This window comes from Dromiciops gliroides, chromosome 4 (genome assembly GCF_019393635.1).
Source record: "Dromiciops gliroides isolate mDroGli1 chromosome 4, mDroGli1.pri, whole genome shotgun sequence".
Taxonomy (NCBI): domain Eukaryota; kingdom Metazoa; phylum Chordata; class Mammalia; order Microbiotheria; family Microbiotheriidae; genus Dromiciops; species Dromiciops gliroides.
In genome coordinates this window covers 220,079,513-220,095,441 of record NC_057864.1, presented here as the reverse complement: position 1 = coordinate 220,095,441, position 15,929 = coordinate 220,079,513, and the positions used below count along the sequence as shown (strand labels likewise).

The window sequence follows — 15,929 nt, the reverse complement described above, 5'->3', positions numbered from 1 at the left end:
ATACTTAATAGATGTGGGACTCTGGTCAAGTCACTTAACCCTGTTTGCCTCAGTTCCTCAAAGCACTCACCTATGTTTGCTGCATTTTGGTGGAAGAGCTGAAGTGAAGCTCCACTGACTAAACACTACAACGCCGCCCCTGCCCCGCAACAAATGAAAACAGTATTTTGTGCTCCAAAATTGTTAAACGTAAGAGAGCACATAAATGAGGACAAGAGAGGTAAAATACAGAGAGGTGATACACACTCAAGTCCACTGCTGAAGAATAAAGGGGTGATAACTCCATAATCTCTCAGCAAAAAGAGAAGCCAAACAAGAGCATAAGAGATGACAAAAGGGAAGGGTTTGAACTAGAATGGGAGGTGGGAGTAGAGAGGATCTCAACCCAAAGTTAGGAAAAGGTGCCACTTAAAAGTATTGCTATGGGGAAAGAAGTGTACGCCTATGATGAGGGCTTTATGATATGGTTAATCTGGGAGAAACTGGTGTATTGGGAGACCATCTTCTCTGAGACAAAGTACTGGGCTCCTGTGGACAACACTGCTCTTAGAAAAGGGAAATTCAAACTCCTGAAGGTGTCTGGCACCCAGATGGGTAGAGGAATCATAAACTAAGAGATAAGATGTCACAGCCAATTTGAAAGAGAAAAAATTTGGTGAGAGCATGGGGTGGAACTGAAATACAGGATAATTCCTACCATGGGACACTGCTTCTATTCACAATACTACCTTCATGAATCAATACTTCTAAGAATCAGAAAAATCAGGGGAAAAAAGTAATGATGTATCAAGTCTATAAAGACAATAACAAAGAAGTTGGTTAGACCAAAGAATTTAAACTTAGTACTTGAGAAACTTTTAACTCCATTAGGAACACAAAGATTAAAGAAAGAATAAATAAAGATGCAGACTACGAATCAAAGAAAAACGTTTCAGAAAAGAAAGGTAAGAAAGTTAAGGAAGAGAACAAAGTAGTTAAATCCTTCTTAGAAAAAGGCACAGGGGCAGCTAGGTGGCAGAGTGTATAAAGCACCAGCCCTGGATTCAGGAGGACCTGAGTTCAAATGCAGCCTCAGCCACTTGACACTTATTAGCTATGTGACCCTGGGCAAGTCACTTAACCCCCATTGCCCTGCAAAAGAAAGAAAGAAAGAGAGAGAGAGAGGGGGAAAAAAAAGAAAAAGGCACAAAATAGACTTTGTAGAACAAAAAACCTAGGCTGACTAAGCAGGGTTAATCACTGCATAGAAAATGGGGGGAGGGGGGCGGGGCAGCTAAGTGGCACAGTGGATAGAGCACCAACCCTGGAGTCAGGAGGACCTGAGTTCAAATGCAGCCTCAGCCACTTGACACTTATTAGCTATGTGACCCTGGGCAAGTCACTTAACCCCCATTGCCCTGCAAAAGAAAGAAAGAAAGAGAGAGAGAGAGAGGGGGAAAAAAAAGAAAAAGGCACAAAATAGACTTTGTAGAACAAGAAACCTAGGCTGACTAAGCAGGGTTAATCACTGCATAGAAAATGGGGGGAGGGGGGCGGGGCAGCTAAGTGGCACAGTGGATAGAGCACCAACCCTGGAGTCAGGAGTACCTGAGTTCAAATCCAGCCTCAGACATTTGACACTTACTAGCTGTGTGACCCTGGGCAAGTCACTTAACCCCAATTGCCTCACTAAAAAAAAAAAAATTTGGTAGCAGGGGAGCAGACTCAAACTACTGTAGAAGGCCAAATCAAGAACAAAATTTTTTTTAAAGTAAAATCATAAGAAACCCAGAAGAAATAAAAAGAATTATTGGAACACAAAAGTATATACAAAAAAAAAAATTCAAAAGAGATTATCTACAAAAATATGAAATACTCAAATTAACAAAAAACCAAAAAGAGATCTTAAATAATACAACATTAGAAAAGGAAATTAAGCTAAATATAGAGGAACATCCAAAAAAAAAACCAACAGTACAGATGGATTTATAGGAAAATTATATTAAACTTTTAAGGAACAATTATTCATAATAACAGTTAGCATTTCCATAATACTTTAAGATTTTCAAAGCGCTTTATGTTACCTGACTAGATCCTCATAAGTCTTCGGAGGTAGATGTTATTATAAACACCTATATAATAGATTATGTAACTGAAGCTTAGAGAAGTAAAGTAACTTGTCCACTGTCACAAAACTTGTAAGTGTCTGAGGCAGGATTTGAACTCAGGTCTTCCTGATTCTAGGTCCGACACATTCTCCATTGCCCATCTAGCTACCTCATTTAATACCTATATAACACAAATTGTTCTCAAAAACCAAGAAAACACTCTACAAAACTCTTTTTTTATGAAGCAGTCCTAATACCTAAAACAATCCTAATACGTATTCTAAAATATAACAAAGAAAAAGAACCATAGATTAATACAATAGCAATTCAAAAAATTCAAAATAAAGGTCTTGGCAAAAAGATTACAGAATGTATCCAAATAATCATTCACCATAACCAAGCTGAATTTATAACAGAATAAGGATGGTTTAATATTAGTTAAACTTTTAACATAATCAAATTACAAACACAAACATGCAAACCATGTGATCATTTGGTAGACAAAGAAAAAGCCTTCAACAAAGTAATAATAGAGTGAATTTACATGGTACTTTAAGGTTTTCAAAGTACTTAATATTTATTATCTCATTTAATCCTCACAACAACCCTGTGAAGTAGGTGCTATTATTTATCTCCATTTTTTAGATGAGGAAATTGAAGCTGAGATCTGCCTAGGATCTCAGAGCTAATAAGTGCCCCAAAGAAGATTACAAATCAGGTTTTCCTAACTCCCAAGACCAAGACTCTATGTACCGCATCACTAATGATAAGTATTCAAATAGAATGCTTATTTATGCTTTAAAAAAAACCTTTAAAATATCAGCATAGAAGTTTTTCTTTTTGCACTGAAATTGTTTTTTACTCTTCTGGGTTTTTTTAATCAAATTTTACTATGTTTTCAGACCCACATTCTCTCTGCCCCTCTTCTCTCTCCCCAAAATGAGAAACCAAGAAAACCCCAGTTACATTTATTTTTGGAGAAGCAAAACAAATTTCAGCATTAGCCATATCCAAAAAAAAAAAAAAGGTTTCAGTCTGTACCAAGTCCATCAGAAGGTGAGGTAATATGTTTTCACTTGTGTCCTCTAGAACTGTGGTTGATCATTTCACTGATCAAAGTTCTCAAGTCTTTCAAAGTTGCTTGTCTTTACACTATTGCTATTATTCTATAAATTGTCCTCCTGGCTCTGTTCATTTTACTCTGCATCAGTTCATCCAAGTCTTTCCAAGTTTCTCTGAAACCATCCCTTTCATCATTTCTTATAGCACAGTGGTGTTCCATCCATCACATTCCTATATGGTAACTTATTCAGCCCTTACCACCTAATGTTCCCCACTTCAGTATCCAATTCATTGCCACTATTTAAAAAAAACAACGATATATATATATATATATATATATGTGTGTGTGTGTGTGTGTGTGTATATATATATATATATATATATATATATATATATATATTTTTTTTTTTTTTTGGGACAGGCAATGGGGATTAAGTGACTTGCCCAGGGTCACACAGCTAGTAAGTGTGAAGTGTCTGAGACTGGATTTGAACTCAGGTATTCCTGAATCCAGGGCTGGTGCTTTAACCACTGCACCATCTAGCTACCCCTATATATTTTTATACATGTGGATACTTTTCCTCTTTCTTTGATCCCTTTTAGGTATAGACCTAGTAGCAGTATTGCTAGTTCAAAGGCATAATGCCCATAAATTCAAGAATGGTTGAACAAGTTATGTGATTGTGATGAAATCCTACTATGCTATAAGAAATGACAAGCAGGATGCTTTCAGAAAAACCTGGAAAGACTCACAGGAATTGATGCAAAGTGAACTGAGCAGAACCAGGAGAATATTGTACACAGTAACAATTATTGTATGATGATCAAACGTGAATGACTTAACTATTCTCAACAATACAGTGATCTAAGACAATTCCAAAGGACTTATAATGAAAAATGCTATCTACCTCTGAGAAGAACTGATGGAATCTCAATGTAGAACAAAGCATACTCTTTTTACTTCCTTTATTTTTCTTGGTATTTTGGGGGGGGGGAGAGGGGGAGTCTATGTTTTCTTTTACAACATGACTAATATGGAAATAGGTTTTGCATGATTGTACAGGTATAGCCTACATCAATTTTTTTACCTTCTCAATGTGGGGGGAGAAAAGGAAAGATGGGAGAGAATCTGGAACTCAAATCTTATAAAAAGAATGTCAAAAATTGTTTTTACATGTAATTCGAAAAAAAATTTTTTTTTAAAATAAAGGGCACGGGGCAGCTAGGTGATGCAGTGGATAAAGCACTGGCCCTGGATTCAGGAGGACCTCAGTTCAGATCCAGCCTCAGACACTTGATACTTACTAGCTGTGTGACCCTGGGCAAGTCACTTAACCCTCATTGCCCCAAAATCAATCAATCAATCAATGAATTAATAGATGGATAAATAAATGAATGAAAAGATAAATAAATAGATGGATAAATGAATGAATGAATGAATGAATGAGTCAATCAATCAATCAATCAATAAAGGGCATGCACAGGTGAATATTCTGGGGGGATAGTTCTGCCAATAGTGCATTAAAATATCTGCTTTCAGGGCAGCTAGGTGGTGCAGTGGATAGAACACTGGCCCTGGATTCAGGACGACCTGAGTTCAAATCTGGCCTCAGACACTTGACACTTACTAGCTGTATGACACTGGGCAAGTCACTTAACCCTCATTGCCCCCCCAAAATAAAATAAATAAAATAAAATAAAATATCTGCTTTCTCACAGTCCTTCCAGCATTTGTCATTTTCCATTTTTGTCAATTTTGCCAAACTGATAGATATGAAGGGGCACCTCAAAATTGTTTTAATTTACATTTCTTTAATTATTAGCAATTTAGAGTATTTTTTCCATATGGCTAGTAATAGCTTCCTCTGAAAAATGCCTGCTCATATTCTTTAACTATTTATCAATTGATAAATGGCTCTTATTCTTATAAATTTGACTCAGTTCCCTACTTATCTTAGAAATGAGATTGGGGGGGGTGGGGCAATGGGGGTTAAGTGACTTGCCCAGGGTCACACAGCTAGTAAGTATCAAGTGTCTGAGGCCGGATTTGAACTCAGGTCCTCCTGAATCCAGGGCCTGTGCTTTATCCACTGCACCACCTAGCTGCCCCCAGAAATGAGATTTTTATCAAAGAAACTTGCTGCAAAGATTTTTTTCCTGATTGACTGACTTTCCTTCAAATTTTAACTGAACTAGATTACTTGCTGTCTTGGGGAGAGGGGAGGAAAAGGAGGGAGGAAGAAAAATTTAGAACTAGAAATCTTATAAAAACAAATATTGAAAACTATCTCTACATGTAACTAGAAAATAATAAAATACTTTATTGATTAAAAAATTTTAACTGAACTAGTTCTATTTATACAAACCCTTTTTAATTTTATATAAACAGAATCATCCATTTTAGCTTTTGTGATCCTCTTTATCTCATTTGCTCATGAACTTTTCCCCTATCCATAGACATGACAGATAATTTCAGCCTTGCTTCTCTATTTTGTTGTATGATGTACCCTATATGCCTAGGTCATGTACCCATTTTGAGCTTTTCTTGGCATGTGGTATGACATGTCAGATTATACCTAGTTTCTGCCAGACTGCTTTCCAATTTTCCCAACAGTGTCTTTTAAATTGTACCTCAACACTAGACCACAGTTTTCATTTGCTTTTGAATACCGGTATTACTGATTAACTTCTCTATTTCTCATCCAGTACAAAATTGTTTGATTTGCAATACAGTTTGAGATCTAGTACTGCTAGGCCTTCTTCCTTCCCACTTTTTTCCATTAATTCCCTTGATATTCTTGATCTTTTGTTCATTCAAATCAAGGGTCAGCCTACTATGATCCATGGGTCGATTACAACCCACTGTCTATTTTTTTATTTCTGTAAATGTAAAAACCATTCTTAGGTCTCAGACCATACAAAAATAGGCAGTAGGCTAGATTTAGCCTATGGACCATAATTTGCTTACTCCAGATCCAAATGAATGTTATTTTTTTCTAGCTCTTGGTAGTTTGATTGGCATGGCACTGAATAAGCAAATTAATTTGGGTAATTTTTAATTAATTTACTGGAATTTTAATTATATTGGCGTGGCCTACTACCCATGAGCAATCAATACTTCTCCAATTATATGGATCTGTCATTTAATCTGTGTAAAGATTGCTTTATAAATGTGATCATAGAATTCCTGTGTGTGTCTTTGCAGGTAGACTCCCAGTACCCTTCATACCCTCCTGATGAATCAGAGTAGGGTTGAGGGAAGGTAGATTTTTTTTTTTTTTAGCTTGGATGTGCAGGCCCTATTTTCATGCAGTAAAAGGAATACTAGAGGATTCTGGGACCTGGATGGCAGGAACAGTTTTTTAATTCTCTTTTCCACTTCCCCTCCAAAGTATCAAAGCCTGAGAAAGTAAACTGGTTTTTTTAATCAACAGCATCAAATCAAGCATGATGCAAATTGGGAGTCCTTTAGAGGCTGAGAGAGACAAAGTTAGACAGTAAAACTCTAAAGGAAGAAGGAATATTCACACAAAAGCTTTTAGCTTTGGAAATTTACAAATTGGAAGACAGTTTTAAACAATCAACATGACTTACTTAGTAGAAGTAAGCCTGATAAGTTATCTCTGAAACTTTATGCAAATAACTGACAAGAGTATCTTCTCTAAAGTAGAATGTTTAGACCCTAATAACTCTCTAAGCAGGGACCTACCACCTGCCTACAAGCAATTATTTCTGCAGCAGTAAGTTGGCCCAGGTTCCCAGATCTTGCTGAGAAACCTGTTGTTCCAAGTTAAAATTACCCCATTTTGCTTCAATCAGACAATGTATCTGGAACTCATAAAATATTATAAAATTTATATTAGAGATAAATGGGAGAACTGCTGAAGTCTTTTGATCAAGGGTTAGGTTCCAACAGTAGCTCACAACATCATCAGAATGTTGAGGATGGATTAAAGAACACAAAACCAAAAATAAGGCAACTAGCTGGGAAATTATTGTTGTAGTCCAGATAAGATGCGATGGGGGTCAAAACTAGACTAGCGGAGTACAAGTGGTTATGGTAGCTAAGAAAACAAAAGATGGGACATCAAGATAAAGGGATGATGTGGAGGCAGGCATACTTGTAGTAAATCAGTCAACAAGCATTTGTTAAGCACCTGTCATATGCTAGTCACTATGCTAGGTGCTGGGGCTACAAACAGTAAAGTGAAACAGCATTTGTCCTGCTTACAAAGAGTTTAAAATTTAGCCAGTAAAGAGAGTATTTACAAATATAAGTATAGGATATTGGTTGATTTCTGATTAAGATAGTGCTGTAAAAAGGTTCCAAGAAGTCAAATCTCCCACTCTTACCCTAACAATGATCTAAAAAGAACACCAGGGGCAGCTAGGTGGTACAGTGGATAAAGCACCAGCCCTGGATTCAGGAGTACCTGAGTTCAAATCTAGTCTCAGACACTTGACACTTACTAGTTGTGTGACCCTGGGCAAGTCACTTAACCCTTCATTGCCTTGCAAAAAAAAAAAAAAAAAGAATACCAAACTGAACAATCAAAAATCCAAAGAGAAATTTCTTTGTCCTTTCATCCAGCCCAGGGATTGAAGCAAAAGATAACTATAAGCTTCAAAAGCTTCTGACACCAGAAGATAGGTCTTGCTGAATTAAATAAAAGACAATAAAATTGGTCTTCCCCTAGACCCAGTAAAAGTGTTTGCTCTAGAATGCAGTACTCTACTGAGTACAGAGCAGATGGGCCCTTCAATGGAAAAAGAAGGTAAGCGCCCCAGCACTCACTGCTACCAATGGATCAATGATGTTAAATGACTTAATCAAATAAGGGAATGAGAGGATAAGAGGAGATAAAATCGACAACTTTGAATACATCAAATTGAAAAACTTTTGCATGAATAAAAACTGATTATAAGTTAAAATTAGGAAGGAAACAGTTAACTGAAAGGGAAAAAAAGTTTTGGAGTGAGTTTCTCTACTAACAACCTGATATGCAAGTTATATAGGGAACTGATTTAAATATATAAGAACAAGAGCCATTCCCCAACAGACATATGGTCAAAGGACAGAAGTTTCTTCTCAAGGGAACAAACTCAAACTATCAATAACCAAAGGAAAAAAATGTTCCAAATCATTAATAAGGGAAATCCAAGTCAAGTCAACAAACATTTATTAAGCTTTGCTAAGCTATGTGCCAAATACTGTAGAGCGCTGGGGATACAAAGAAAGGCAAAAACTGTACTTGCTCTCAAAGAGCTCAAAGTCTTTTAGGGGAGACAACATACTAACCACTATATATATATATATATATATATATATATATATATATATATAGAGAGAGAGAGAGAGAGAGAGAGAGAGAGAGAGAGAGAGAGAGAGAGACTTTGCACTTTAGGAAGATCACTATGGCAGCTGAATGTAGGAGGATGGATTGAAGTGGGTAGAGATTGAGGCAGGGAGGTCAACCAGAAGGCTATGGTAATAGTCCACCCATAAAAAGATAAGGACTTATAACAGGGTGGTAGTTATATCATAGAAGAGAAGGGGATATATACTAAAGATGTTATGAAGCTAAAAAGACAGCAGTTGTCAACAGATTGAATATGTGAATGAATGAGAATTAGGAGTTGAAAATAACATCTAGGCTGTTAGCTTGGGGAATGGAAGGGTGATGATCCATGATAATAATGAAGAAGTTAAGAAGAAGAAAGAATTTGGGGGAGAAATTAGTTAAGTTTTGGATATGTTGAGTTTAACATGTCTATGGAACATATGGATAAGTAGATCTAAGAAATCTCTGCATAGAAATGATAACTGAATCTATAGGAAATTCTGAGATCACCAAGCAAGATAGTATAGAGGAAGAAGAAGAAAAAAAAAAACAAATCAGAAGAACTCTTCGGTTCCACCATACACCCTTCAGATTGGCAAAGGTGACCAAAAAAGAAAGTACTAACTGTTAGAGGCTAGGTAGTAGAACAGGCACATAGTTAGTGAAGCTATGAATCAGCCCCACCACTCTGGAAAGCATTTTAAATCATTGCCCAAAAATCAAAAAATTACCTAAGAGATACTACTATGAGGCTTGTACCCAAAAGAGTTAAAAGAAGAGAAAAAAACTCATATATTGCAGAAATATTCATAGTAAATGCTTTTTGTTGTAGCAAAGAACTGGAAACTGAGAGGGTGCCCATCAATTGGGAATGGCTGAATGAATTATGGTTTATAAATGTCATGGAATATTACTGCAGAAATGACCAAAGGGATGGATTCAGAAAAACCTGAAAAGACTTATATGAACTGAAGTAAAGTGAAATGAGTAAAAAAAGTACAATGTAGATAATGACTACAGCACTGTAAAGAAAAACACCCGTGAAATACTTAAGAACTATGATCAATGTAAAGATCAAGTACAACTTTCTTAACAGGGAAGGACAGAGAAGGTCTGAGAAAAGAAACAGAGGCACATGCATTGTCTATAATGAACAATGTAAACACCAGGGACTCTCTAAAACTTTAATTTCATTCATTACCCTGAAAGAAGCAGCATATACCAACTCATCCCAATTTAAAACAAGTAGAGACACTCAAATTTTCTTTTTTTTTTCTTTTTTTTTTTAGTGAGGCAATTGGGGTTAAGTGACTTGCCCAGGGTCACACAGCTAGTAAGTATTAAGTGTCTGAGGCTGGATTTGAACCCAGGTACTCCTGACTCCAGGGCCGGTGCTTTATCCACTGCACCACCTAGCTGCCCCGACACTCAAATTTTCTAACCAATATCACAAAAGATATGTTCTCACTAATTAATGCAAATTTGTACATGTCTATATTCCTACTTATGCTATATGGTTGCTAAAGTAACTCAGTTGTAAAACATAAGGTATTAAAGCATGTAAGCATACACTGACTGAATCACTATTATTTAGTTAGACTCTATCCCCAACCATGACAGGGAAACCTCTGTTGAATAAAGGGGTTTAAAATTCAGTCATGCATAGTCATTAGTTTTGTACAAAGACCCCTACAGAAAGACTGTAGCTAAGACAGATTTTAGCTTTTCTTTTGAAATTCTAGTAAGGGGATTGATGGAATTTTAAGAATTATTCTTTCCTCTACAACATAACTTCGGTTATGTGCTCTTGTAAAGATTTTATAAGAAGTGCTCAGGTTACAAAAACTGTGTTGAAAGGTTTATATGAAGTCAGTCTGAAACAATTTATAAAAAGTGGTTAGGTTCCTAGGTTAGCTCACCAAATCTATTCCTTTCTAATCTATCAGAATCAATAATCATAGGATCATAGATCAAGAATGAGAAGGGCCCTAAGAAGTCAGATAGTCTAACCCCCTCATTTTACAGATGAGGAAACTGAGTCCCAAGTAGATTGTGACTTGCCCGCTGCCAGAGCAAAAAGGTATCAAGGATCATAAGGACAAAAACAGGTAGCTAAAGGCAAGCCATTTTTTCAGATAGTAAAGTTAAGGTCCAGAAAAAAAACTTAGATAGTAATAGAAGTAGGATTTGGATTCAGGTTCTCTGCCACTATACCCCATGATATTTCCATTAAATCATGCTACTACTTCTCAGTATACATTTACTTTGGTTTTTTGTTTTTTTCGGGGCAATGAGGGTTAAATGATTTGCCCAGGGTTACACACCTAGTAAGTGTCAAATGTCTAAGGCTGGATTTGAACTCAGGTCTTCCTGAATCCAAGGCCAGTGCTTTATTTACTTCGCCACCTACCTGCCCCCTCAGTATACATTTGCAATGAAAAGTAGTAGAAAACAATAATGCTGCAATACTAACACATAAGCTTGAAATCAAATAATAAATGCTCTTACTTATCTTGAATTTTGGTACTTGAAAAAGGAAATTAGTTACAGATGAATGAAGAAGTACACCGATATGTGGAAACCCCCCCCCCAAAAAAAAACCCTCTAGGCACTTTTTTTGTTTGTTTTGTTTTTTGTTTGTTTTTGCAGGGCAATGAGGGTTAAGTGACTTGCCCAGGGTCACACAGCTAGTAAGTGTCAAGTGTTCTCCTGAATCCAGGGCCTATGCTTTATCCACTGCTATCTAGCTGCCCCTGGCACTTTCAAAAAAATTTCATTGATGCTTTCTTTTCTTAACCTGGAGACCCCTTTCAATTCCCCCTTTCCTAGGCATTTTAGCTTGCTCAAAGGGGTAGTCTGGAGAGTTTAATTTTTTTCTCAATATGAATTTCCTCTTAATATATAAGTTTAAAGTCTATAAATTTTACTGTCATATATGAGAAAATACTTTGAAAGTTCTGGAGACTGAGGCAAATTTGAGGTCTTCTCAAACTACTCCACATCACCCTTCCCTCTACCATCCTCAGATACTGGTAAACTTTTTTGGTGGGGGGGATATTAGAGGATCTATCTCAATCAATACCTCTATAAGTTCCCTTACACAACTTTTTGTTAGGAAAATCCTTTCTAAGTGTGGGAAACAAACTGCTAGCTTTATTCCTTCCTTACACATTCTTAGCTTGCTTGTTAAAGGCCAAACATTTTGGTAACAGAACACCAATGGACAGTTTCTAGAATCAGTCTCCAGGAGACCAAAAAGAGCCAGGACAGGAGGAAAGAAGTGAGAGAGGAAGTACAGCAGTGCAACAGGATTTGAGGTGAAGTGGCAAGGGGAGGGAGAAGGACATGCTGAAAGTGAGTGAAGCCAGTGGTGGCTTCTTCTCTGAACCTTCTCACCTTTGGCAAGAAACAACAGAAATAATCTGGAGGACCTGGGAAGAGTTCCAAAGACCATGTCTCATTTCCATGCCCTTGCACAAGTTTCCTGGAATGCACTCCATATGCCTATTTCCTAAGCAATCACTTATGACCAAGTACAAAAATTACAAAATCCCATTAAAATATATTTGTTATTGCCCATTATACTATAGGCTACATAAAATTATCTCCCCTGAAATTTAGCTATATATAGGGAGATGGATAAGCACTGAACCTGTGATTATTTCATTAGTATGGAGGACACTCAGATAAAGAAACTCCTTTCTCTCTACCTTATAACCTCAGATACCTGCCTACAACACTGAGAGCTTAAGTGTCTGCCCAGGCTCATAAAGCCAATATGTGTCAGGCAGTACCAAAATCTACCACAGATCCCCAGGGTACTCTCCTAGAGACCTCCAGCCCCCATGAAACTTTGAGTCATTTCTAACTACCCTTTGACTCTGGTCATTTAACCAGTTCTGAATCGAGCTAATTTTATGCTTACCAGTCCACATCTTCTCCAAAAGAAAAACGTGAGACTTTATCAAATGTTTTGCTGAAAATCAAAAGCTTTGTAAACTATGTCTACAGCATTCTTTTCATATTTCAGTTCATTAACCAAAGGGTCAAACTCTCTTCTCCCTCAAATGCTTTCTGAACCGGAAATGACAGACCCAGGCCACTATGCCAATGCCATGACTTCACCAAGCCCCTTCTCAGGTTATACTTCCCCAATCCTTTCCAGCACTCCTTTAAGTGTAGTCTTTCTCTTCAAGAATGTAAACTCCAAGAGGTTAGGGACTGTCTTGATCCCTTTTATGTGTATTCTCTCTCTCTCTTTTTTTTTTTTTTTGCGGGGCAATGGGGGTTAAGTGACTTGCCTAGGGTCACACAGCTAGTAAGTATGAAGTGTCTGAGGCCAGATTTGAACTCAGGAACTCCTGAATCCAGGGCCAGTGCTTTATCCACTGCACCTAGCCACCCCCTATGTGTATTCTCAATGCCTGGCAAACAATGCCTGTGACCTCAGGCAAGTCATTTAACCTCTTTGGGCTTCAATTTCCTCTTTTGTAAAATGGACTCCATGGCATCTAAGGTTTCTCATCCTAGAACTACTGTATGTATGATCCCAAGGTTGTCATTGTATCCTGGCATAGACCTATTATGACATTTTTATCCCTCATGAAATGCCCCCACACAATTTTTTGAGTTGTCTTTTTTTTTTAACAATGTTTTCTTCCTCTTTATTTGATGTTCTAGTTGTCACTTCTTCCTGAAGTCAATGTGTCTTCCTGTACCAAACCTTTTTACAACTTCTAATCTGCTGAGGACTTAGAAACAAGATAATTTATCTTGTTAGTATAATGTATGCAAATTGTCTCTAAATAGTGGTTATGGGGATTTCCAGAACATAAAGTGCACAGGCTTTGGTGAAAAGCATTTGTCAAAACACCCCAGGATAGCAACCCCTGTAGAGAAGGGACCCATCATTTCTCCCCACCACCACCAACCAACTGCCATGGGTGTCCAAGCAAACAAAAGTGGCCTTGGAATAGCACTGCCCTCCTTCAAGCCTGGACACTACAGCCATTTTCCAGGAAAGCAGCACTAATATAGCTTCTACCTCTGCAGCAAAGCTATTGAAGACCTAAAAAAAGAAAGTTCTTGCCACTGTCAAATGATTCCACATCAGAAAAACCTATGGTTTTATCAATGAAAGTGGCATTAAAGGAGATGGATTACCACTTACTTTGCTGCTAGGCCCTAAGGACCCCTAGAACTTCTCATTTGACTTGAAAATTCCTATATGTGTCATCTCTGGATTTTAAAGTTCGAACTAATTAAAAGTAGACACTGCCTTGCTTTTCTATTTCTATGCCCAGAGCTTTGTAGTACTTTGTACATAGTAGCTACTTAATAAATTTTATTCCCTTCATTCACTGATTTTTCTTTTATTTGCAACTTCGTTATCTACTATATCCCAGAAAGGCAAGATTGATAACTAAATTCTTTAAAAGTGCTATGTACTTCTCTTAAAAGGATTTATCCTGAGTTCTCTAGAACTGACCTATGGTTTCACTGGAATGAGGAAAATTCCCTCTGGTCAGGACCTTCTCCAAAACTTAGCCTTTAAGAGCCAAGAGCATAGAGACTAACCCAGATCCAGAAAGCCAATAGGTCAGAGATAGTACTTGAACTTGGGTCTTCTTAATTCTGAAATCAGATCTCTATCCACTACAATGGGTTGCCTCTTACTTCTTAGCACACACACTTCACACAAACTCACTCCTGTAGTCTTCAACTGCCATACTTTCCTCTAATGTTACAGTTAAAAGTGTGACTACAGCATTTCAGAAATTCTTCATAACGCTTTAAATTTCAAACTATTCTGGAAACTCCAAAAGTGAATCTGATTTTCCGGTTTAGGATTACTACTCTCTTTGCTTCTCTTTCTCTACTCAGAACTGCAGGAAAAGGTCAGGTGGAAAATGAGGTTAAGGAAAGTTAAATACAAGGTTATCTGCGGACTGCAATTATGAAACTTTCCCTAAGCACAGATAAGAATACGAACAGGGAAAGTTTCTCTCCTTTTAAATATATTGCCATACACTTACCTTTAAAAAAAATCAGTCCTTCATTTCTAATACACAAAGAATCACTGAAATCCATAACAGCTCACACAATGTTCTCAATATATAATCCTGACCCCAGCAAATCGAAGGGACAACTGCCAAAGGAACTGTCTTGTGCCAGATTACGAATGACTGGATTTAGGGGTTACATCTCCCTCTGCCCCCACTGCCCGCCCGCCCCCCCCCATACACACACACATACAACTTCCATACACCGGAAACTGACAAGGAAAGAGCGAGAATTCAGAATAAGCAACACCGGTATTTGCATATTTAGCTAGAAAAAGCAAACCACATTACTGATGATCCAATTTCCTACCCAAAATGACAGCTGCTCTCCTCTAACTCACCAGTCCGAAAAAGAAACAGAGCCCTAGTCATCTGGAAGGCTTTCATTCATGGGGCGACGAGCCCAGGAAGGAAGCCCTCTGCCCCGCCTGTGCTCGCTCTCCCCCGGGCAGCCCTCGGGGTCAGCTCCCTACCCTGCGGCTTCTCCGCTCCGCCAGTCCCGGGCCGGAGCTCGGACGCTGTCACACTCTCGGCTCCCAGAGAAAGAGAGAGAGTCGCCCCTGGAGGAGAGCTCGAGGCGGGTAGTCCAGAGCCCGCCTGAGCAGAGGAAGAGACTGCCGGGGGAGGCAGGAGGGAAGGAGCCCCTAGAGTCCAGGGGAAGCCCGGGAAAGGAGACGGACGAAGGAGGGCGTCCTGCGACCGGCGGCCGCCGCACCTAGAGGTGTGATTCCCCTCCCCCGCCGCTGCTCTCCCCCCCCCCCCCCCCGGCCCGGATCAATAAACCCAACCACAAGGCTGACAGGGGCAGCTGGGGCTTAGGTGGGGGGGCACAGGTGGCACTCACCGAAGTCTTCTTCCTCCATGTTGACGATTCGGCAGAATCGGGGACCCGGATCCAATGACGAGCCGGCTCGGCCCCGACGACAGCTCCTGTCCCGCCGGCAGCGGCGGCCCCGGCTCGGGCTTCTGGACCCCGCCCCTCCTCCGAGGCGCCCGCCCGCCAGCCTGCCTGCTTGCTGGCTCGCTCGCTCCCGGAGACGGATGGCACGCGCGCACGCGCGCCCTCTGCCTTCCCGTCCCCTCCTCCAACCCCGCCCCTCCCCTTCTCCCGCCGCCGCCGGGCCTTCTTCTCCCTGGGCCGTCCGGAGGACGAGCGCGGGCGCAAGAGAAGGCACGCGCGAGAGCGGACCAGGGCGCGCGCACGGCGCGCGCGAGTCTCCCAAGAGGCCCCGCCTCCCTAGTGCTTGGATGCTGACCCCTGCTCCTCGCCGCGCTCTAAAAAAATAATTGGGGGGTGGGGGGGTTTCCTGCGGGGAGCAGTGTTTCGCAAAAGGGATACAAAGGCGAGGGGGGGTTGTCTGTCTGGATCCGACCGT

At 39.4% G+C, this 15,929-nt stretch overlaps 1 protein-coding gene across 4 annotated transcripts in view; it reads right to left on the bottom strand.

Annotated features, from left to right (window-relative positions):
- CYTH1 (cytohesin 1) overlaps positions 1 to 15,568 on the bottom strand; it is a 179,207-nt gene extending 163,639 nt beyond the window's left edge. Inside the window, exon 1 of one of the 4 annotated variants that reach the window (XM_044001780.1) lies at positions 15,398 to 15,568. In XM_044001780.1, the coding sequence (XP_043857715.1) occupies positions 15,398 to 15,416 (19 nt within the window). In that variant the 5' untranslated portion in view covers positions 15,417 to 15,568. Of the gene's footprint in view, positions 1 to 14,894; positions 14,917 to 15,026; positions 15,211 to 15,397 lie in introns of those variants that run through there. The other 3 variants (XM_044001781.1, XM_044001782.1, XM_044001778.1) reach the window with 3 other exon arrangements.
- Between the last annotated feature and the right edge of the window lie 361 nt (positions 15,569 to 15,929).